The sequence below is a fragment of the Dysidea avara genome, chromosome 4 (genome assembly GCF_963678975.1).
Source record: "Dysidea avara chromosome 4, odDysAvar1.4, whole genome shotgun sequence".
In the NCBI taxonomy this organism is placed as follows: domain Eukaryota; kingdom Metazoa; phylum Porifera; class Demospongiae; order Dictyoceratida; family Dysideidae; genus Dysidea; species Dysidea avara.
The window spans coordinates 26,966,815-26,990,173 of record NC_089275.1 but is presented as its reverse complement, the minus strand read 5'-3'; the positions used below and the strand labels follow the sequence as shown (position 1 = coordinate 26,990,173).

At 37.9% G+C, this 23,359-nt stretch overlaps 1 protein-coding gene across 1 annotated transcript in view; it reads right to left on the bottom strand.

The window, feature by feature from the left end:
• Nucleotides 1-295: 295 nt before the first annotated feature.
• LOC136252716 (immunoglobulin superfamily DCC subclass member 3-like) overlaps nucleotides 296-23,359 on the bottom strand; it is a 53,428-nt gene continuing 30,364 nt past the window's right edge. Inside the window, exons 3-5 of the mRNA XM_066045284.1 lie at nucleotides 16,858-17,148; nucleotides 13,505-13,819; nucleotides 296-624 (exon numbers count right to left, since the gene is read on the bottom strand). Coding sequence (XP_065901356.1) covers nucleotides 296-624; nucleotides 13,505-13,819; nucleotides 16,858-17,137 — 924 coding nt within the window. The 5' untranslated portion in view covers nucleotides 17,138-17,148. The remainder of the gene's footprint in view (nucleotides 625-13,504; nucleotides 13,820-16,857; nucleotides 17,149-23,359) is intronic.

Genomic DNA, 23,359 nt, shown 5'->3' with positions numbered 1-23,359 from the left:
TTGGTGCCGAATCCTAGTGAAACTTGGAAGAGGCAACACAAATTCACCTGAATTATTGTTATTAAAATTTTTGCCATTGACCTACCATCACAGCCATTTCTTGGCTGCCACCTTTGATTTCATATCTTTTTTCACCTTGGCTTTTTTGGAGGCCGCACCCTTTTTTACAGCTTGGCTGTTTTTGATTAGATCAAAATATACTACAATGAAAAAATAAGACTAGTTTTATGGCAGCAACTTTTTCACAGTTTGGCTGCTTTGGTGTAGATACTACCATATACAAATGATGTGTAGATCACATTTTAGGTATATAATGATCCTCACCACTAATAGCCAGTACTCCATAGCTAGTGTCACTAGCTACTACATTAGTAGCATTACATGTGTAGGTGCCCACATCAGATGGCTGCACATTCATTATTATTAATGTACTACTGTTAGTAGTGACATTTAATGATGTCACTGATACAGTATATTTTGTAGTATTAGCCACATCAACTGGAACACCATTAAAATACCAAATAATGGCAGGAGTTGGTTCACCAGTAGCTTGACAAGTGAAGGAAGCTGTGTCTGGTTCACTTTGTATTTGATCATTTAACTCAGGGGTGATAGCTGGAGGAACTGTAATGAAAAAAGTTAATAGATCATCTTAAATTTGCTACATGAATTACTTACATGGCTTGTGTTTACAGTGCAGTAGTTACTGAAATATTAAAACTACAGTGGTGAATTAACGTATAAGTAAGTTATTAGCCATGGTCATAGCAATGAGTGGTAGCATTCATTCCTGTCTATTTGAAATAGCCAAGCAGCTAATAATTAATATTTGAAATACAGGTATATGACACATTTCATTACCAGATAATGCATTATCAACATGTCATAAGATACTGCAATATAAACACAGTTTTACTAATGTTCATAGATAGGACTGGGCAGTATTTGATATGATATAACTAAATAGTACCATATTTTCATATAGAACAACTTAACTATACTGGTAAATGACTATTATAATAGAATGTTCTATTAGAATCTTTAGATTTTTAGTACCTTATCTGCAATCCCATTGTCCAAAGTTATCACATGATGTGATCTATACTAGCCTAGAACAATATCACTAAGATAATAAGGCAAGAAAAGCAGCCTGGTAGGTAATCATCTGAGCTATTATAAATCTAATCAAAAACAACCAAGCTGTAAAAAAAGGTGCGGCCCCCAAAAAAGGCCATGGTGAAAAAAGATGTGAAATCCAAGGTGGCAGCCAAGAAATGGCTGTGATGGTAGGTTAATGGTTACATTTTAATAACAACAATTCAGGTGAATTTGGTGCCAAGACCAAGCGGCACAAAATTCACCTGAATTGTCATTATTAAAATGTAACCATTAACCTACCATCACAGCCATTTCTTGGCCGCCACCTTGGATTTCACATCTTTTTTCACCATTGCCTTTTTTGGGGCCACACCTTTTTTAACAGCTTGCTGCTTAATTAATGGGAGTCTTGACTCTACTTGAATGAGGTCAATTGGTGCTGATCCTAAAGAGTGGCCAAAGGAGCCCTTTGAAGATCTAGAACCCCGCAGACACCTAATTGCTGACCTCAAAAGTGAAAAGGACAAGCAGCACCGGATCCACCCCATTACAGCAGCATAATTTGAATCCCATTTATCTGATAGCAAGGAAGCACTTGAAGTTTGGTAGGAATCCGTGAATGTTCATCGGATTCCTACCAAACTTGGTACTGAGATTCGCCTTATTGAGGCCTTTACGAGTGCCAAATTTCAGCCCGATTGGAGCACACATTCGTGTTTTATGGCAGATTTTGCAAAGTGTGCAAAAAGAAGAAGAAAAAAACGAAGAAAATAAAACCTAACTTTGGCCGCTTGTATCTCGGAAATGGCTGGAGCGATTTTCTTCAAATTTGGAACGTGGACTCCCCTACCTAGCCGGCACGTCTGTAGCAACTTTGTTTCAATCGGCTAAGGAATCACAGAGCTACAAATGTGTGAAAATCACATTTACTTTCTTCCTGTAAATATACTCACGGTGTGGCGCGCCGGCTTCTTGGGCCGCACAACACACTACCGTGTGTCTTGATCTAAACCAAAACAGCCAAGCTGTAAAAAAGAGTGCGGCCCCCCAAAAGGCTAAGGTGAAAAAAGATGTGAAGTCCAAGGTGGCGGCCAAGAAATGGCTGTGACGGTAGGTTAATGGCAAAAATTTTAATTACGAAAATTCAGGTGAATTTGCATTGCCTCCTCCACTAGGATTCAGCACCAAATTCACCTGAATTGTCGTAATTAAAACTTTTGCCATTAACTTACCATCACAGCCATTTCTTGGCCGCCACCTTGGATTTCACATCTTTTTTCACCTTGGCCTTTTTGGGAGCTGCACTCTTTTTTTACAGCTTGGCTGTTTTGGTTTAGAAATCACTTCTTTTTGTATTGCAAGCCACAAAACTGGCCATATGGCTTTGATGCTTCCTTTTAACTTGTTTTTTTCTTTACTGCAGGAATTGTGGAACAAAGGAGTGTGTATAGCTTTTGTCTGATGAAATATTTGTATATTTAACATTGAATGATGATTATCACATACTGTAGTTAATAAGGTAACTTCTTACATAACTGAACTGTAGCTGAAACTCTCATTGTTTGTAGCTGAACTCTATTCAGGGTGATTTAATCCTTGCTGAACTCTCTACAGGATGATTTGTTTCTAGCTGAACTCTCTACAGGGTGATTTGTTTGCAGCTGAACTCTCTACTTGGTGGTTTCTTTGTAGCTGAACTCTCTACAAGGTATCTTGTTCTAGCTGAACTCTCTACTGGGTGGCTGAACTCTCTACAGGGTGATTTGTTTGTAACTGAACTCTCTGCAAGATGATTTGTTCCTAGCTGATCTCTCTATAGCGTCACTTGATTGTAGCTGAATTCTCTACAGGATGGTTTCTTTGTAGCTGATCTCTCTACAGGGTAACTTGTATCTAGCTGATCTCTCTACAGGGTAACTTGTTTCTAGCTGATCTCTCTACGCGGTGACTTGTTTCTAGCTGAACTCTCTATAAGGTCATCTGTTTGTAATTGAACTCTCTACAGGATGGTTTCTTTGTAGCTGATCTCTCTACACAGTGACTTGTTTCTAGCTGATTTCTCTACAGGGTGACTTGATTCTAGCTGATCTCTCTATGCAGTGACTTCTTTCTAGCTGAACTCTCTATAGGGTTATCTGTTTGTAATTGAACTCTCTACAGGATGGTTTCTTTGTAGCTGATCACTCTACAGGGTGACTTGTTTCTAGCTGATATCTGGATGACTTGTTTCTAGCTGATATCTGGATGACTTGTTTCTAGCTGATCTCTCTACACGGTGACTTGTTTCTCTCTATGAGGTTATCTGTTTGTAATTGAACTCTCTACAGGATGGTTTCTTTGTAGCTGATCTCTCTACAGAGTGACTTGTTTCTAGCTGATCTCTGGATGACTTGTTTCTAGCTGATCTCTGGATGACTTGTTTCTAGCTGATCTCTCTACACGGTGACTTGTTTCTAGCTGAACTTTCTATAGGGTTATCTGCTTGTAATTGAACTCTATACGGGATGGTTTCTTTGTAGCTGATCTCTCTACAGGGTGACTTATTTCTAGCTGATCTCTCTACAGGGTGACTTATTTCCAGCTGATCTCTCTACAGGGTGAATTTGTTTCTGGCTGAACTCTCTACAGATGATTTGTTTGTAGCCGAACTCTCTACATGGTGGTTTCTTTGTAGCTGAACTCTCTACAAGGTAACTTGTTCTAGCTGAACTCTCTACAGGGTGGCTGAACTCTCTACAGGATGGTTTCTTTATTACTGATCTCTCTACAAGGTGAATTGTTTCTAGCTGATCTCTCTACAGGATGAACTTGTTTCTGGCTTAACTCTCTACAGATGATTTGTTTGCAGCTGAACTCTCTACATGATGGTTTCTTTGTAGCTGAACTCTTTACAAGATGATTTCTTCTAGCTGATCTCTCTACAGGGTGATATGTTCGTAGCTGGACTCTCTACAGGGTGATTTGTTTGCAGCTGAGCTCTTTATATGATGGTTTTTTTTGTAGCTGAACTCCCTACAAGGTAACTTCTTCTAGCTGATCTCTCTACGTGGTGACTTGTTTCTAGCTGAACTCTCTATAAGGTTATCTGTTTGTAATTGAACGCTCTACAGGATGGTTTCTTTGTAGCTAATCACTCTACTGGGTGATTGGTTTCTAGCTGATCTCTCTACAGGGTGACTCATTTCTAGCTGATCTCTGGATGACTTGTTTCTAGCTGATTTCTCTACATGGTGACTTGTTTCTAGCTGAACTCACTATAGGGTTATCTGTTTGTAATTGAACTCCCTACAGGATGGTTTCTTTGTAGCTGATCTCTCTACAGGGTGACTTATTTCTAGCTGATGTCTTTACAGGGTGAACTTGTTTCTGGCTGAACTCTCTACGGATGATTTGTTTGTAGCCGAACTCTCTACATGGTGGTTTCTTTGTAGCTGAACTCTCTACAAGGTAACTTGTTCTAGCCTAACTCTCTACAGAGTGGCTGAACTCTCTACGGGATAATTTTTTTGCAACTGAACTCTCTGCAAGATGGTTTGTTTCTAGCTGATCTCTCTATAGTGTAATTTGATTGTAGCTGAACTCTCTACAGGATGGTTTCTTTATAGCTGATCTCTCTACAGGGTGACTTGTTTCTAGCTGATCTCTCTACAGGGTAACTTGTTTCTAGCTGATCTCTCTACACGGTGACTTGTTTCTAGCTGATCTCTGGATGACTTATTTCTAGCTGATCTCTCTACACGGTGACTTATTTCTAGCTGAACTCACCATAGGGTTATCTGTTTGTAATTGAACTCTCTACAGGATGGTTTCTTTGTAGCTGATCTCTATACACAGTGACTTGTTTCTAGCTGATGTCTCTACAGGGTGAACCTGTTTCTGGCTGAACTCTCTACAGATGATTTGTTTGCAACTGAACTCTCTACATGGTGGTTTCTTTGTAGCTGAACTCACTACAAGGTGATTTCTTCTAGCTGATCTCTCTACAGGTTGATCTGTTCGTAGCTGAACTTTCTACAGGGTGATTTATTTGCAGTTAAACTCTCTACAAGGTGATCCTTCTAGCTGATCTCTCTACAGGATGACTTTTTCTAGCTGAACTCTCTACAGGGTGATTTGTTTGTAGCAGAACTCTCTACATGGTGGTTTCTTTGTAACTGAACTCTCTATTAGGTGATGTCTTGTAGCTGATATCTCTATGCAGTTTTAACTTTCTCTATAGAGTTATAACATAGCTGAACTCTTTACAGAGTGGTTTTTTTGATTGGTTGCTGAACTCTCCAGCTCCACAGTGACTTGTTTGTACTACAGAGTGACTTGGTTGTAGCTGAACTCTCTACAGAGTGACTTACTTGTAGCTGAACATTGTATAAAGTAACTTGTTTGTAGCTGATCTAGATGAACTCTCTACTGGGTAGTTTTTTTATAGCTGAATCCTCTATGCAGTGCCTTGTTTGTAGCTGAATTCTATACAGGATAACTTGTTTATAACTGAATTCTCTTCAGTGTGACTTATAATGTTCTGAATCTCTACAGCGACATATTTGTAGCTGAACTCTCTACAGGGTGACTTGCTTGTAGTGAATTGTCTATAAGATTAACTGTTGTAGCTGAACTCCCTACAGAATAATTTGCAATGTAATATAATTCTATAATGGACTAAGTTATAAACGTAGCTGAATGCTTTATTAGGGTGACTGTTCTATTAGAGTATCTCGATTTCGCATATGCTACACGTATATGGCTTTGGAATCATAACTCAGTGGTATGTAATCCGATTCTTCTGTACTAAAGCAAGGACTTTCTATGATAATTATTCCAGCTACACACCGATTTTCAGCTCATTGCTCTAAGCGGTTTGCCTGGTAGGTGTGAAACTAATAGTTTTTTAATCATAAAAATCGATCGCGTAATTGTTACACAGGTTGGATTTTGTGTCATATCTCGATGGCCCTTAACTGGATTCCTTTCAAACCACAAATAGGCACTCCTACGATAGTTACTCCATCTACATAGCAATTTTCAGCTCATTCCTTCAGGCGGTTTACCATGTGGGTGTGACAGACCTTCGACCTTATTTTACGCAAATAATTGTTAATAACTCCATGAATGTTCATCGGATTCCTACCACACTTGGTACTGAGATTCACCTTAATGAGCCCTTTACGTATGCCAAATTTCAGCCCGATTGGAGCACGCGTTTGTGTTTTATGCCGGATTTTGCGAAGTGTGCGAAAAGAAGTAGAAGAAAAAAAAACCAAGAAAAAAAACCCAAACTTTGGCCACTCGTATTTCGGAAATGGCTGGAGCAATTTTCTTCAAATTTGGAATGTGGTCTCCCCTACCTAGTCGGCACTTCTGTAGCAACTTTGGTTTCAATCGGATAAGGAATCACGGAGCTACAAAGGTGTGAAAATCACGTTTACTTTCTTCCTGTAAATATACTCATGGCGTGGCGCGCCGGCTTCTTGGGCCGAACGACACACTACCGTGTGTCTTGATATATATATATATATATATATATATCTAATAAAAAACAGCCAGATTGTAAAAAAAGGTGCGGTCCCAAAAAGGCCATGGTGAAAAAAGATGTGAAATCCAAGCTGGCAGTCAAGAAATGGCTGTGATGGTAGGTTAATGATAAAAAATTTAATAACGACAATAGGCCTTTCGTTAAACTAATCAAAATATTAATTAATTCTTTTACTTTTCCGGTGTGCGATATTGCTTACCACAACTCGTGGTTCCCATTGACACCTGTACAAAAATACATATTTTTAAAAAGCTAAAACTTTTTCATACTACTGTAACAAGTTTCTTTAGATATTAGATGTGGTTTTCCTCTCTCAGGAAAACTTTTGTCTCATTGTGCTACAACAACCTGTCTTCAAATTACAGAAGTTGTATATTTATTAAACGGCTGTTCATATACTTAATCGCTTCATTTAGCACTGTAGTTAACAAAGCCACTGGTGATAATTCTAGTGCTAATGATAGTTAACCACTATTCTCACCACTAGCAGCTATTCAAGCCAAGCTAAGGATAGCAACAACAAAAAATAGTGTTCTTATAGTGAATGACATAATTATCTGGAGCAATGGTGAAGTTGCTGTTTGACTGGTGTACTGTTCCCAAACTTTTTTATTGTATAGAGAAACCAGCATACTAGAGAGGATAAAGAAAGTTAAAATATCTGGCAGTGACGTTAGGAATCTACGCACTGCTGGGAATTCATTTGACATTATTGTAGCTCTTGGATATATGGCTTGTGAGTGCCATGCTGATGATCTAGGCTACATTGCTGGGCTACCTGTATACACTACTCTCCTTTCATGCCATTTCAGTGAATGATACAGGACTAGCATTCACCTAACATGGCAACAAAGCTAAGACAGCTCAACTTGATAATCTCACTAATTACTAGCGGATTACCACTGAAAGTAATAATCCACCACTCTCCAACACTTACCCATTCATTAGAAATTGTTAGTGATATATACGGCAGCTGCACTGGTATAAACACTGCCAATATCAATGGTAATGTAAGGCAACATCGCACTCCGGAAGCCACGTCATAGACCAATTATGTTGTCACAGTCTAACCACAACATTCCACTGTCTTAAACAAAAAGGCCTATTCAGGTGGATTTGGTGCCAAGACCAAGTGGCACCAAATTCACCTGAATTGTCATTAAAATTTTTACCATTAACCTACCATCACAGCCATTTCTTAGTCGCCACCTTGGATTTCACATCTATTTTCACCATGGCCTTTTTGGGGCCACACCCTTTTTTACAGCTTGGCTGTTTTTGATTAGATATCACTTCTTTTTGTATTTGTATACTGTAAAGCCGGCCTATGGCTGGCTTTGGGCTATTTTTTCCATCTGTTTTTTCTATACCACAGGAAGAAGAAAAGAACTTAAAGAAAAATTTTTTAATACTTCATCTATTTTTCGATTTTATTAGTAATTATACAAATTATATACATGTATTTATTCCATGCCAATTATTCCCCACAGGATAATTTTTTTGCAGCTGATCTCTCTACTGGGTGACTTGAAATGTAGCTGAACTATCTACAGGATGTTGTCTTTGTGACTGAACTCTCTACAAGGTGACTTGTTTCTAGCTCATCTCTCTATAAAGTAGTTTGTTGTAGCTGAATTCTCTGCAGGGTAATTTGATTGTAGCTGAGCTCTCTACAGGCTTCTTTCTAGTTAATCTCTATATAGGATAACTTGTTTGTAGCTGAACTCTCTACAGAGTGGGTTTTTTGGAGCTGAACTCTCTACAAGGTGATTTCTACTAGCTGATCTCTCTGCAGGGTGACTTTTATCTAGCTAAACTCTCTACAGGATGATTTGTTTGTAGCTGAATTCTCTACAGGGTGATTTGTTTGCAGCTAAACTCTGTAGGGTGATTTGTTTGTAGCTGAACTCTCTACAGGATGGTTTCTTTGTAGCTGAACTCTCTACAAGGTTACGATCTCTCTACAAGGTGACTTCTTCTAGCTGATCTCTCTGCAAGGTGACTTGTATCTAGCTGAATCCTCTACAGGGTGATCTGTTCGCCACTGAACTCTCTACAGAGTGATTTGTTTGTAGCTGAAGTCTCTACTGGGTAACATTTTCTAGCTATCTCTCTACAGTGTGATTTTTTTGTAGCCAATCTCTCTACAGGATAACTTGAACTCTCTACAGGATGATTGCTTGTAGCTGAACTCCCTACATTGTGTACAGTTTCAAGCTGATCCCTCTACAGGGTGTTTTGTTTGTAGCCGAATTATCTACAGGGTGATATCTTTGTAGCTGAACTCTCTACAGGGTGATTTGTTTGCAGCTAAACTCTCTGCAGGGTGATTTTTAAATAAATAAACTCTCTACAGGATGATTTGTTTGTAACTGAACTCCCTACAAGGTGACTTCTTCTAGCTGATCTCTCTACATGGTGACTTGTTTCTAGCTGATCTCTCTGCTGGGTGACTTGTTTCAAGCTGATATCTCTACAGGGTAAATTCGCTGTGGCTGAAATCTCTACAGGGTGGTTTTTGCAGCTGAACTCTCTACAAAGTAACTTTTTCTATCCAATCTCTCAACAGCATGATTTGTTTCTTGAACTGAACTCTGCACAGGGTGATCAGCTCATAGCTGAACTCTGATATGTTTGTAGCTGAACTCTCTACAGGGTGATTTGTTTGCAGCTGAACTCTCTGCAGGGTGATTTCTTTGTAAATGAACTCTCTAGGATGATTTGTTTGTAACTGAACTCTCTAAAAGGTGACTTCTTCTAGCTGATCTCTCTACAGGGTTACTTGTTTCTAGCTGATCTCTCTACTGGGTGACTTGTTTCAAGCTGAGCTCTTTCTAGGGTGATCTTTTCATAGCTGAACTCTCTACAGGGTGACTTGTTTCTAGCTAATCCCTCTATAGGGTGACTTGTTTCTAGCTGAACACTGTACAGGACGGTTCCTTTGTAGCTGATATCTCTACAGGATGGTTTATTTGTACCTCAACTCTCTACAAGGTGGCTTCTTCCAGCTGATCTCTGTAAATTGTTTCTAGCTGACCTCTCTATAGAGATTTGGTTGTAGCTGAACTTTCTTAGGTTTTATAGCTGAACTCTCTACAAGGTGATTTGTTTGTAGTCAAATTCCCTGTTTGGTGATTTGATAGTAGCCGAATTCTCTACAGGGTGATTTTTTGTAGCTCAACTCTCTATAGGATGATTTTTTGTGCCGAACTCTGTACAGGATGATTTGTTTGTAGCTGAACTGATTTATTTGCAGCTGAATCTTCTGCAGGGTGTGATTTGTTAGTTGCTGAACTCTCCACAGGGTAGTTTTTGTAGCTGAACTCTCTACAAAGTGACTTCATCTAGCTGATCTCTCAACAGCATGACTTGTTTCTACTTGAACTTTCTACATGGTGATCTGTTTGTAGCTGAGCTCTCTACAGGCCTAGGGTGACTTTTTCTAGCTGATCTCTCTATAGGTGTGACCTGTTTCTAGTTGAACTCTGTACAGGATGATTTCATTGTAGCTGAACTCTCTACAGGGTGGTTTATTATTTGTAGCTGAACTCTCTCCAAGGTGCCTTCTTACAGTTGGTCTCTTTAACTTGTTTCTCTCTGCAGGGTGATTTGTTTGTAGTCGCAATCTTACACGGTGATTTGTTTGCAGCTGAACTCTGTATATGGTGGTTTCTTGTATAGCTGAACTCCCTACAAGGTAACTTGTTCTACCTGATCTCTCCACAGGATGATTTGCTTCTAGCTGAACTCTCTACAGTGTGATTTGTTTGTAGCTAAACTCCCTGTAGGGTGATTTGTTTATAGCTGAAGTCTCTACAAGGTGACATCTTCTAGCTGTGAACTCTCTCTCTTGTTTCTAGCTAATCTCTCTCTTGTTTCTAGCTAATCTCTCTATAGAGTAACTTGTTTGTATAGCTGAATTCTTTACAGGGCGGTTTTGGGTTGCTGCATGAATTTTCTACACAGTGACTTGTTTGTAGCTGAATTCTGTAGAGAGTGACCTGAATTCTCTACAGGGTGCATGACTTGTTTATAGCTGAACTCTCTTCAGTGTGACTTAATTGTAATGTTCTAAATCTCTACAGCGATACATTTGTAGCTGAACTCTTTACAGGGTGACTTTGCTTGCAGCTAAACTGTCTATAAAATTTACTGTTTGCAGCTGAACTCCCTACAGAGTAACTTGCAATCTAATAGAATTCATGGAGTAAGTCATAAACGTAACTGAGTGCTCTATTAGTGTGACTGTTCGTTCTATTAGAGTATCTTGATCTTTCATTTGCTACACGTAGTTGGCTTTCGAATCATAACTCAATGGTTTGAAATCCGATTCTTCTGTACTACTACAAGGACTTTCTACGATTATTATTCCAACCCCATACCGATTTTCAGCTCATTGCTCTAAGCAATTTGCCTGGTAGGCGTGAAAAATATTGGACATTTTATTCTCGCGCAATTGTTACACACCTTTGATTTTGTGTCATATCTCCATAATCTTAATTTTGACTTTCAAAAGGCACTCTTACAATGGTTGATCTATCAACAAACCGATTTTCAACTCATTCCATGAAACGGTTTACCCTGTACGTATGACAACAAATCGATCTTGTTTTACCCAAATAATCGGTCATAACTTCTGAACCATTCATCAAGACACACAATAGTGTGTCACGTGGCCGAAGAAGTCGGCGCGCCACACCGTGGGTATATTGACAGGAAGAAAGAAAACGTCATTTTCACACCCTTTTGTGTCTCAGTGATCCCTTATCCGATTGAACCCAATTTGCTACAGAGTTGCCCGCCAGCCAGGGGAGTCTACATACCAAATTTGAAGGAAATCACTCCAGCCATTTCCAAGATACAAGCTGCCAAAGTTTCGTTTACTTCTTCGTGTTTTTACACACTTGCAAAAATTGCTATAAAATGCAAACGCGTACTCCGATCACCTTGAAATTTGGCACACAGCAAGGAGTCCACAGGCGAATCCTAGCATCAAATATGGTGCAAATCCGATGAATGGTTCGGGAGTTATGACGGATCATTCGCGTAAAACAAGATCGATTTGTTGTCATGCCTACAGGGTAAACCACTTCATGGAATGAGTTGAAAATTGCTATGTAGATGGAGTAACCATCGTAGGAGTGCCTTTTGGTGGTTTGAAAGGAATCGAGATAAAGACCACGGAGATGACACAAAACCCACAATTACGCGATCAATTTTTATGAATAAAACAGTATTCGTTGAGCCATACCTATTTGATCTTATGTTGCGCAGGCAAAACTATTTTAAATTTGGGTAGGTAGGTTGGTTTGAAAATGAAAAAAATTTTGAACACAAGCATACAAAATGCAAATAATGAATGTAGCTATAATAGTACATACACAGTTTAAAAACTCTTCTAGTAGCATCAGATATCACAAGGTATATTGATATATTTATATTTGTTTTGTATCTTGTAGAGTGTACAACTAGACACAAGTCAGCCGGTAGAGAGATCAGATACAAGAAGTTACATTATAGAGAGACCAGCTAGAAGAAATCACCTTGCAGAGAGTTCAGCTACAAATAAACCATCATGTAGAGAGTTCAGCTGCAAACAAATTACCCTGTAGAGAATTCATCTACAAACAAATCACCCTGTAGACAGATCAACTAGAAGAAGTTACCTTGTAGAGCGTTCAGCTACAAAAAACCACCCTGTAGAGAGTTCAGCTGCAAACAAATCACCTTGTAGAGAGTTCAGCTATAAACAAGTCACCCTGTAGAAGATCAGCTGCAAAGAAACCATCCTGTAGAGAGTTCAGCTACAAACCAGTCACCCTATAGAGAGATCAGCTAGAAACAAATCATATTGTAGAGAGTTCAGCTACAAACAAATCACCCTGTAGAGAGTTCAGCTACGAAAAGATCACTGTGTAGATAGTTCAGCTATAAGAAGTCACCTTGCAGAGAGTTGAGCTACAAAGAAACCACCATGTAGAGAGTTCAGCTGCAAACAAACCACCCTGTAGTGAATTCAGCTACAAATAAATTGCCTTGTAGAAAGATCAGCTAGAAGAAGTTACCTTGTAGAAAGTTCAGCTACAAAGAAACCATCATGTAGAAAGTTCGAATACAAACAAGTCACCCTGTAGAGAGATCAGCTAGAAGAAGTAACCTTGTAGAGAATTCAGCTACAAAGAAACCATCATGTAGAGAGTTCAACTACAAACAAGTCACCGTGTAGAGAGATCAGCTAGAAGAAGTTACCTTGTACAGAGTTCAGCTACAAAGAAACGATCATGTAGAGAGTTCTGCTACATACAAATCACCCTGTAGAGAGTTCACCTACAAACAATGGGAGTTTCAGCTACAATTCAGTTATGTATAAGAAGTCACCTTATTACCTACAGTATGATTATCTTCCATTGTTAAATATACAAATATTTATAAACAGACAAAAAACTGTACACAACATTTCTTCCTTTGTTCCACAATTCCTGCAGAAAAGAAAAAGAAAACAAGTTAGAAGGAAGCACCAAAGCCAGTTAATGGCCACCTTTGTGGCTTGCAACACAAAAAGAAGTGATATCTAAACCAAAACAGCCAAGCTGTAAAAAAAGACTGTGGCCCCCAAAAAGGCCAGGATGAAAAAAGATGTGAAATCCAAGGTGGCAGCCAAGAAATGGCTGTGATGGTAGGTTAATGGCAAAAATTTTAATTACAACAATTCAGATGAATTTGGTGCCGAAGGAGGAGGCAATGCAAATTCACCTGAATTGTCGTAATTAAAATTTTTGCCATTAATCTACCATCACGGCTATTTCTTGGCCGCCACCTTGGATTTCACATCTTTTTATGCAAAATTGATATCATGCAATACAGTTTTACACTCACATTGAATGGTGAGGGTTATCGTAACGTCTGTATCATTGCTAACAATATTACTAGCTGAACATGTGTACATTCCAGCATCTACTCTCATAGCTCCTGTCAATGTCAGTTCTACACTAACAGTTGTCACATTACCAACACCAGTAGATGACATCACTTCACTACCAGATACTGGCCTCATACTACTATTCCCATCACTTTTGTACCAATAGATTGTTGGTGGAGGATAACCTGTAGCTATGCACATGATTGATACATTACTTTCTTCAATAACTGTAAACTCTTGCATCATCAATGGTATAGTAAGGTTTGGTGACACTAAAAACATTAATACAAATCATTACAAAATAAAGTCATATAACAAAACCACTAAAAATTAGTAGTCACAGTATATGTGACCGGATCTGCGAAAACCTGACATAATGGCGCAAGCCTAAATTTTCAGTATAGGCTATTGATTGCAATGCATAAAATATTTGCGTAAATGAAAAAAAAAATTGTAAACGTTTTAAATGCGTTGTTCAGGGTGCAATGATAGAAACATGAGTACCATCTTATTCACCTACTCAAGAGGAGTTCGAAACTCTTTATTTCGTAGCAGTAGCCTAAAAGATACGTGAGTTATGGGCATTTGTTTATGTCATGTCGAAGTGGTTGTACACGATCGATTTTTCTTCACTGATTTTGTATATGTACAACTGTATGTAGTAAAGAAAGGTTGTAGGAGAAAAACTCACCATGTAATGGACTCCCCTATTCATGGCGAACATGATGATGCAAGTTGCAACTCTGTACTACATTGGGTTGGTAAGTTATAGTCGTTTTTGTAAGCACCTGAAATTTATTTTCCAAATACTTGCTGTACAAATCAATCTTTCGGTTGCTGCTACTTTGTAGTGCTGTAGCTCCAAAAGTTATTGGCATACAAGACTGAAACTTGGCCAGTGCATGCACTCAGCTAAGTAGATTATAAATATTCAATAATAAAGAATTTGAAAAAAAAGCACCATTATGTCAGGGTTTTGCAGATCTGGTCACATATAATGAACTAACAATTATAGCAGAATTAACCATTACATCCATGTACGTAATAGTTGTAACATGGGAACGAGAGATTTGCCTGATATATATATATATATATATATATATATATATATATATATATGTACATATATACACAAGCAAGATGGTCATAGGTCCAAGTGTGAGTGTGTATATGTCAGACAAATCACAAGTGCACATAATAATCATATTCCACTTGGGTGACTATACTGCCAGTGTAGAAAACTAGGCATGCTTCGCGAGTGTATTTGTATATTGGGCCATGTGAAATTCAATCATGGTAACCTACATAACAAGGCTGTACTGTTTATTCTGTCAATGGCTAAGTGTAAATTTAATTTAGTGCCCTGTGCTTTACATGACATCACTTCAGATGTCTATTATCATTCAAAAACAGTAACCTATGACCCTCTATATTCAAAAAAACACCAAACTACCTTCATTTCCAAATCCATAACTTAACTTCTCATTATTCTCAAAACTAAAACCCATAATTGATCCTGTAAAGTATCACTATAATATTATTATAACAGAAGGGATAATAAAGCTTCATTAAAGAATTTGATAACTTCTGGGAATGCCTGGAATGTATTAACAAGAAATAGAGGTAACAATTATACTCCTTCCTAGGATGGTTATAGATTTGGTGTACAGTAGGACCTCCATTATCTGAACACCTGTGTGCCAGTTCAATCATAATAGTGTTCAGATAAGTAAATTTGTTCAGCCCATTCATATTATACAGAGTTCTGTTCAACTACACTAATAGAACATACACTTACTCTAATAGAACATCCACCTAATGACGAAATACTCTAATAGAGTAGTCACTTATACTTCTTGGATAATCGAGGGTTCAGATAATCGAGGTCCTACTGTACTACCTCTATTTTTCGTTATTGCATTCCTGAGCACTCAAAGTAGCACTACATACATATATGGCATTTATATACTTCTCTTCCTTTTACAGTAAGGTATGAAAGTGGTGTATATACCTATAGCCTCATCTGTCCTTTTTATAATTTTTTTACATGGCAATAATACGAAGGACTTCTATTACTACAGACTAGTGAAGAAATGATAAAATTGAAAGTGGCCTTTTATATGATGTCAAGTTACTGTATAATTACTAGTTTCAACACATTTAAAGGGAAGAATCACTTCACTAGTCATCTTATTATTCAGTATTGTTGTGCTGCCAGCTAACACTTGGAACTGTCATAAATAGGAAATCATGAAAGTGCAATGAGCTAAATTCACAATGGACATTAGAATGATATCAGGTACACTACCTTAAAATACGTTGCAAACTCTTGTGCAATTTTGCTACTTAAAGCACTAAATTTGCTTCTAATGCTGTAAAAGCTTTTGAGTAAATGTAACCAGATCTGCAAGAACTCCATGTTAGCACATTTTTTGAATACCATTTATTACATTTTTAAATCTAAATAACCAAAGGAGTGGTCAACAAATGTTTCAGCTCTAGAAGCCAAGAACTTTCATAGTTACAGCCCTGCAAAGTGGTATCAATAGAAAAATCGATTTGTACAGTAAACAATACGGTAAATAAACTATTGTAAAGCTGGCATGTAAATAACTTATTAATGCAGTCAGCTGCCAAGATGAAACTTACACCATCAGGCCATCCGTGAACAGATGAATCCATTGATGTGTAAGTATCTTCCAGTTCCTTCCTACAACCAGGGAAAAGGCGAAAATGTGAAACGAAATGGAGGCAAACTGCTCGTCCAATGCAAGATAGCCTAACACTCATATCTTCTGTCTCGTTGAAGTACTGACACAAAACAAAGATTTTGGAACTCCTCTAACTTGCTTTGGGGATCACGATGCTATCACGGTTCTTTCCTTTAGTATCTTTCTTCATTGTGAAACAAGCATTCAAAAAATTTACAGATTTTTTTCATCTCAGGTAAATATTTCACCTATTGTGTTTATTGCATTCTGCTTTGAAATTAGGCTTGTGCTAAGATGTGAGACTCTTACAGATCCAGTCACAAATAAACTTCAAAATTTTGTTGCTTTTGCAGTGTGAGACATGCTCTGTTGTACATTCATTATTGCACATCTTTAGCAGTTGTACATACAGTCAGACTGTAATTATAGTACGCATAGGTCTTGTAAGTTTTCATACATTTGGTAATTCTTTATTTTATACAGCTAAGGTACAAATTGTTAATATAACTGTTACATTTTGGGTGTACAAGTTGTTTACTGTTCATTAACAGCTAGTTGAGTTGAACTGGCACATAACAAAAAAACAAGTACAAGCTTACCATTAACAGTGAGTATTCCAGAACTAGTGATACTAGCTACAACATTAGTAGCATTACATGTGTAGGTACCCACATCAGAAGACTGCACATTATAGATTCTTATGATGCTTACACCAGGTGATGAAAGCAGCACCTCATACTTCTCCGTATTGCTAACATTTACTGGAACATCATTAAAGTACCAACTGATGGTAGGAATTGGTACACCATTAGCTTGACATGTGAAGTCAGCTGTGTGTGTCTCATTTTCTGTATCATCTATTAATTGTTTAATAAACATTGGAGCAGATGCTGAAATAAGATACACAAACAAAATAACACAAGCACTACCAATCATGAATAACAATATATTGAATGAACAGAATGATGAATAACAACGTACATAAGTACATGTTGTAGGCACAAATTTTGTGGGTTTGGTATACATGATGTTGAAATACATATGGCATAATGCTGATGAATTGTAACTACATAAGATGCTGCATCTAACCCACTAACCTACACACTATACAGTGATAATATTACTTTTAGCATTATGTACATAGCTGAATATGTGCTGTAAATTCCGGTATCTACTCTCATAGCTACTGTATCAGTTCTGCACTTACACTAGTACACCAGCTGGTGACATACGTAGCTTCACTACTAGGGCTGAGCGATACTGCCATTTCAGTATCACGATCAATATTGAAGCCACTATTCACGATACTGAATAGTCCACGATACTTACAAATAAGTCAATCATAGCTGGTGCCACATACTGTATTGCTCAGTATTCCTGCAGGAAGTCCTTATAGGTGAAAGCAGACTAGCCACTATCATCCTTGTTTACAGTAACAGTTATTGTTACATATGCTTTGAGGTTGTTATGGTGTTCACACCTCTCTGCAGGGGAAACCAAATGGGTGGACTTTATCATTTACAAGGATTCTTAGCCAAGTACTGCATAGCAAATGGATTTTTAACGACAGTAATGTACAGGCATGGTATCATGATAGTTAATATCAAAATATCGCAATATCGATACTTTCAAAATATCGCGATATATTGCTAAAACGGTAGTATTGCTCAGCCCTATTCACTACCTGATACTAATCTGATGTTACTTAGTACACACACACATTACTTTAGATAATAGCTAAAGTAACAGTTAGCTAGCTTTTTATAAATTAACAACATAATACGCACACTAATTAGATAGAAGCCTTCAACACACACTGTTTACTGTGTATGCATAATTGGGTTGTATTTTACAAAAGTATTAACACATTATTTTTATGGTAAACTTGTAATAGGTAAACACAGTTGTTTTTGTAATATACTTACTAACACTTTTGTAAACATGTGTATCTATATTATGTATTCATGTTGTAGTATAAATTGAGTTGTGTTGTACCCTGTGTTCATTGTATCCTGTATTCATTGCCATTGTTATGTCGCTAATAAAGACTGTTAACTATATCTAATCAAAAACAGCCAAGCTGTAAAAAAAGGTGCGGCCCATAAAAAAGGCCATGGTGAAAAAAGATGTGAAATCCAAGATGGCGGCCAAGAAATGGCTGTGATGGTAGGTTAATGGTGAAAATTTTAATAACGACAATTCAGGTGAATTTGGTGCCAAGACCAAGCGGCACAAAATTCACCTGAATTGTCGTTATTAAAATTTTTACCATTAACCTACCATCACAGCCATTTCTTGGCCGCCACCTTGGATTTCGCATCTTTTTTTACCATGGCCTTTTTGGGGGCCGCACCTTTTTTTACAGCTTGGCTGTTTTTGATTAGATATCACTTCTTTTTGTATTTGTATACTGCAAAGCCGGCCAATGGCTGGCTTTGGGGTTTTTTTAACCCATGTGTTTTTTTCTTTACCACAGGAAGAAGAAAAGAACTTAAAGAAGATTTTAATACTTCAATTATTTTTGATTTTATTAGTAATTATACAAATTATATACATATATTTATTACATGCCCATTATTCCCCACAGGATATTATTTTGCAGCTGATCTCTCTACTGGGTGACTTGAAATGTAACTGAACTATCTATAAGGTGACCTCTTCTAGCTGATATCTCTACAGGGTGATTTGTTTCTAGATGAACTCTCTACAGGGTGACTTGTTTGCAGCTGAACTCTCTACATGGCGGTTTCTTCGTAGCTGAAATCTCTAAAAGGTGAATTCTTCTAGCTGATTTTTCTACTGGGTGATTTGTTTGTAGCTGAATTTTCTACAGGGTGACTTGTTTGCAGCTGAACTCTCTACATGGTGGTTTCTTTGTAGCTGAAATCTCTACAAGGTGAATTCTTCTAGCTGATCTTTCTACAGGGTGATTTGTTTGTAGCTGAACTGTCTACAAGGAAACTTCTTCTAACTGATCTCTGTACAGGGTGAATTGTTTGTAGCTGAACTATCTACAAGGTAACTTCTACTAGCTGATCTCTCTACAGGGTGATTTGTTTGTAGCTGAATTCTGTACTGGTGATTTGTTTGCAGCTGAGCTTTTTACAGAATGGTTTTTTTGTAGCTGAACTCTCTACAAGGTAACTTCTTCTAGCTGATCTTTCTACTGGGTGATTTGTTTGTAGCTGAATTTTCTACAGGGTGACTTGTTTGCAGCTGAACTCTCTACATGGTGGTTTCTTTGTAGCTGAAATCTCTACAAGGTGAATTATTCTAGCAAGGGTGATGTGTTTGTAACTGAACTGTCTACAAGGAAACTTCTTCTAACTGATCTCTGTACAGGGTGAATTGTTTGTAGCTGAACTGTCTACAAGGTAACTTCTTCTAGCTGATCTCTCTACAGGGTGATTTGTTTGTAGCTGAACTCTTTACAAAATGATTTCTTTGTAGCTGAACTCTCTACAAGGTTACTTCTTCTAGCTGATCTTTCTAGAGGGCGATTTGTTTGTACTGAATTTTCTACAGGGTGAATTGTTTGCAGCTGAACTCTCTACAGGGTGATTTCTTTGTAGCCGATCTCTCTACAGGGTAATTTGTTTGTAGCTGAACTCTCTATAAGGTGATTTGTTTGTAGCTGATCTCTCTGCAGGTTGATTTCTTTTAGCTGAACTCACTACAGGGTGATTTGTTTCTAGCTTATCTCTCTACAGGTTGATTTGTGTGTAACTGGTCTCTCTACAAGCTGATTTGTTTGTAGCTGATCTCTCTGCAGATTGATTTGTTTCTAGCTGATTTGTCTACAAGTTGATTTGTGTGTTGCTGATTGCTCTAAAGGTTGATTTGTTTGTAGCTGAACTCTCTGCAAAGTGTTTTGTTTGTAGTTGATCTCTCTACAGGGTGATTTGTTTGTAGCTGACCTCTCTTCAGAGTGATCTGTTTCTAGCTGATCGCTCTACAGGGTTATTTGCTTGTAGTTGAACTCTTTACATTGTGTCTAGTTTCTAGCTGATCTCTCCACAGGGTGATTTGTTTGTAGCCGATCTCTCTACAGGGTAATTTGTTTGTAGCTGAACTCTCTATAAGGTAATCTGTTTTTAGCTGATCTCTCTGCAGGTTGATTTGTTTTAGCTGAACTTGCTACAGGGCGATTTACTTGTAGCTGAACTCCTTACATTGTGACTAGTTTCTAGCTGATGTCTCTACATGATGATTTTTTTGTAGCTGAACTCACTACAGGGTGATTTGTTTCTAGCTTATCTCTCTACAGGTTGATTTGTGTGTAACTGATCTCTCTACAAGCTGATTTGTTTGTAGCTGAACTCTCTGTAAAGTGTTTTGTTTGTAGCTGATCTCTCTACAGGGTAATTTGTTTGTAGCTGAACTCTCTCCACAGTGACTTGTGTGTAGCTGAATTCTCTAGAGAGTGACTAAATTGTAGCTGAACTCTCTACAAGGTGCATGACTTGTTTATAGCTGATCTCTCTTCAGTGTGACTTGTAATGTTCTGAATCTCTACAGTGATATATTTGTAGCTTAACTCTCCACATAGTGACTTGCTTCTTGCTGAACTGTCTATAAGATTAACTGTTTGCAGCTGAACTCCCTACAGAATAATTTGTAACATAATAGAATTCTATAATGGAGTAAATAAATTAGCTGAATGCTCTATTAGGATGACTGTTCTATTAGAGTATCTCGATCTTGCATTTGCTACACGGAGTTGGCTTTCGAATCACAACTCAGTGGTTTGTAATCCGATCCTTCTATACTACTGCAAGGATTTTCTATGAAGATTATTCCAGCTATACACCGATCTTCAGCTCATGGCTCTAAGTTAGGGTCCGCAACGCAAAAAATCGATATTCTCCAATCAACTACCTAACTATTGTCATGTGTTAGGCTAAGTGTAACTTAAATAACACCAGCGTGGCAGCCAAGTTTGTCACTTCCTTCTGGTAGACAATGGTACAAATGTCTTAAAATCACGTGATTTTTCGTTGCAGCGGTCCGTTGGGTTCTTCGTATGCCACGATATTCACTCTCAACACTGTTCAGGTAGTCTATCATCAACTCAAAGTATTGGTGGTTTGATTTTATTGGTCAGTTTCTGGTGGCAGTACGATCTGTGCAGCTTTTTGGCGACAGACAAAACGTTTCTTCCTCTGGAGCACAGGACAAGCAGAGCAGCAACTGCGCCGTGGGTCAGCAATGACCAGTACTAGGTAAAGTACCTGCATGCGGAGTATGGTTATATTTGAAGCTTGTTAGCCATCTGGCTGAGCCATCTATATGCTGAAATTCGGCCAAAACGATGCGATTTTTGCAAACAAATACCAGAATTGTTGACACATCCGTGAGATAGTCTCCAACAGCAAGGATACGAAGCTTATAAACACCTAACAATACGACTATCTCGCCCAGTAAACGCATAGAGCAATCCAATGCATGAAATAGGCACTCACGTGATCGATATTCAAATCTCGGAAAATACAACCATAATCTATTCCAATGACCGTAAAATCACTTGGAATCAAGTGACAATCAGTTTGTGTACATTACATTCAGCATCTCGGTTAGCGCAGAGGTCTAAGACTCTCCCTATGATGCCATCACAGCCGAACACACCTTGCACTGGCCCAGGCCACGCCCGAGCAAACAATTAGCAGAAATATTTACAAAAGGAGCACACTGCATGGCTCCTATTCAGAAATGAAAGTGATTCCATGTGTATCTCTGCGATTTGAATTTCAATCACGTGAGTGCCTATTTCATGCATTGGATTGCTCTATGCGTTTACTGGGCGAGATAGCTGTATTGTTAGGTGTTTATAAGCTTCATATCCTTGCTGTTGGAGACTATCTCACTGATGTGTCAACAATTCTGGTATTTGTTTGCAAAAAATTGCGTCGTATTGGCCGAATTTCAGCATATAGATGGCTCAGCCATATGGCTAACAAGCTTCAATTATAACCATACTCCACATGCAGGTACTTTACCTAGTACTGGTCATTGCTGACCCACGGCGTAGTTGCTGCTCTGCTTGTCCTGTGCTCCAGAGGGGTCATTCCATGTCAAATCAACCAAAAAAAATCCACACCCCTTCCAATTTTTTTGAAAATTGGCACCCATGTTGGGTCCATAGAGAAACTATATCAGACAAAAATTTGGCTCATTTCAATTACTCACCTCTGAGATATGACCGGACAAATGTTGTCAACTTTTGAAACTATAATTTACATCGCATTATTTAAATTACCATAACTTTGTGTGTGATTAATGTATGGCCTTGCAATTTCATTTAATAAAATGCTTATTAAATTACCTTTCAGATGATATATAATTCATTAGAATTAAACTAAAGGAAACGTCAAACCACATTAAAGAGCTAATTTTCTTTGATCTTTATTTATTCAAAAACGGATATTTCAATTAATTAATTTTTTTGTGTCCTTATAGCTGTAACATATGTCTTTATCTACTGTGAGTTTGAAGTTGGGATGAGCTTTACTTCATGAGTTACATAATTATAATATAAGTTACTTGTGTACTTTTGCACATCTCCTATCAGTATTTCACTATAATGCATTCATCCAAAGAAATAACGAACCTAGCTAACTTTGTATATAGTGCTAATAGCAGTGGCAAGCCAAAACAAATGTTTACATATGTGATGTTAACCCAGAGGAGGGTGGAAGTGGTTTAAGCGCCATTAAAATGAATTATGCAAAACCATAGGTTTCTGGATGACCTAAAATGTGTGGATGATGTAACAAAGTTTGGAATCATTGTCTGGTTTAGAATACAAATACCTGGCTAGTTCTAGAATCTCTACGCACAAAATATTGCTCCATCAGTTTTACTTTGAAAACTAAGTGCTTTTACTGAAAACAAAGTGCGTAGTCTTAATCCTTACACGATGCACAACTGAAATATCTAGCATTTGCTAGTTTTGTATTGGGACTATTGAGGTTCACGTGATACTGCCAACAAAACTGTGCAATTAAGGTAATATTTTCAAGTAGTGCCTAGATTGTTTCCATCCTCCTCTGATGATAAGCTTTGGATTCTGTGAATAGGTCATGATTAGGGCTCAAACAAATA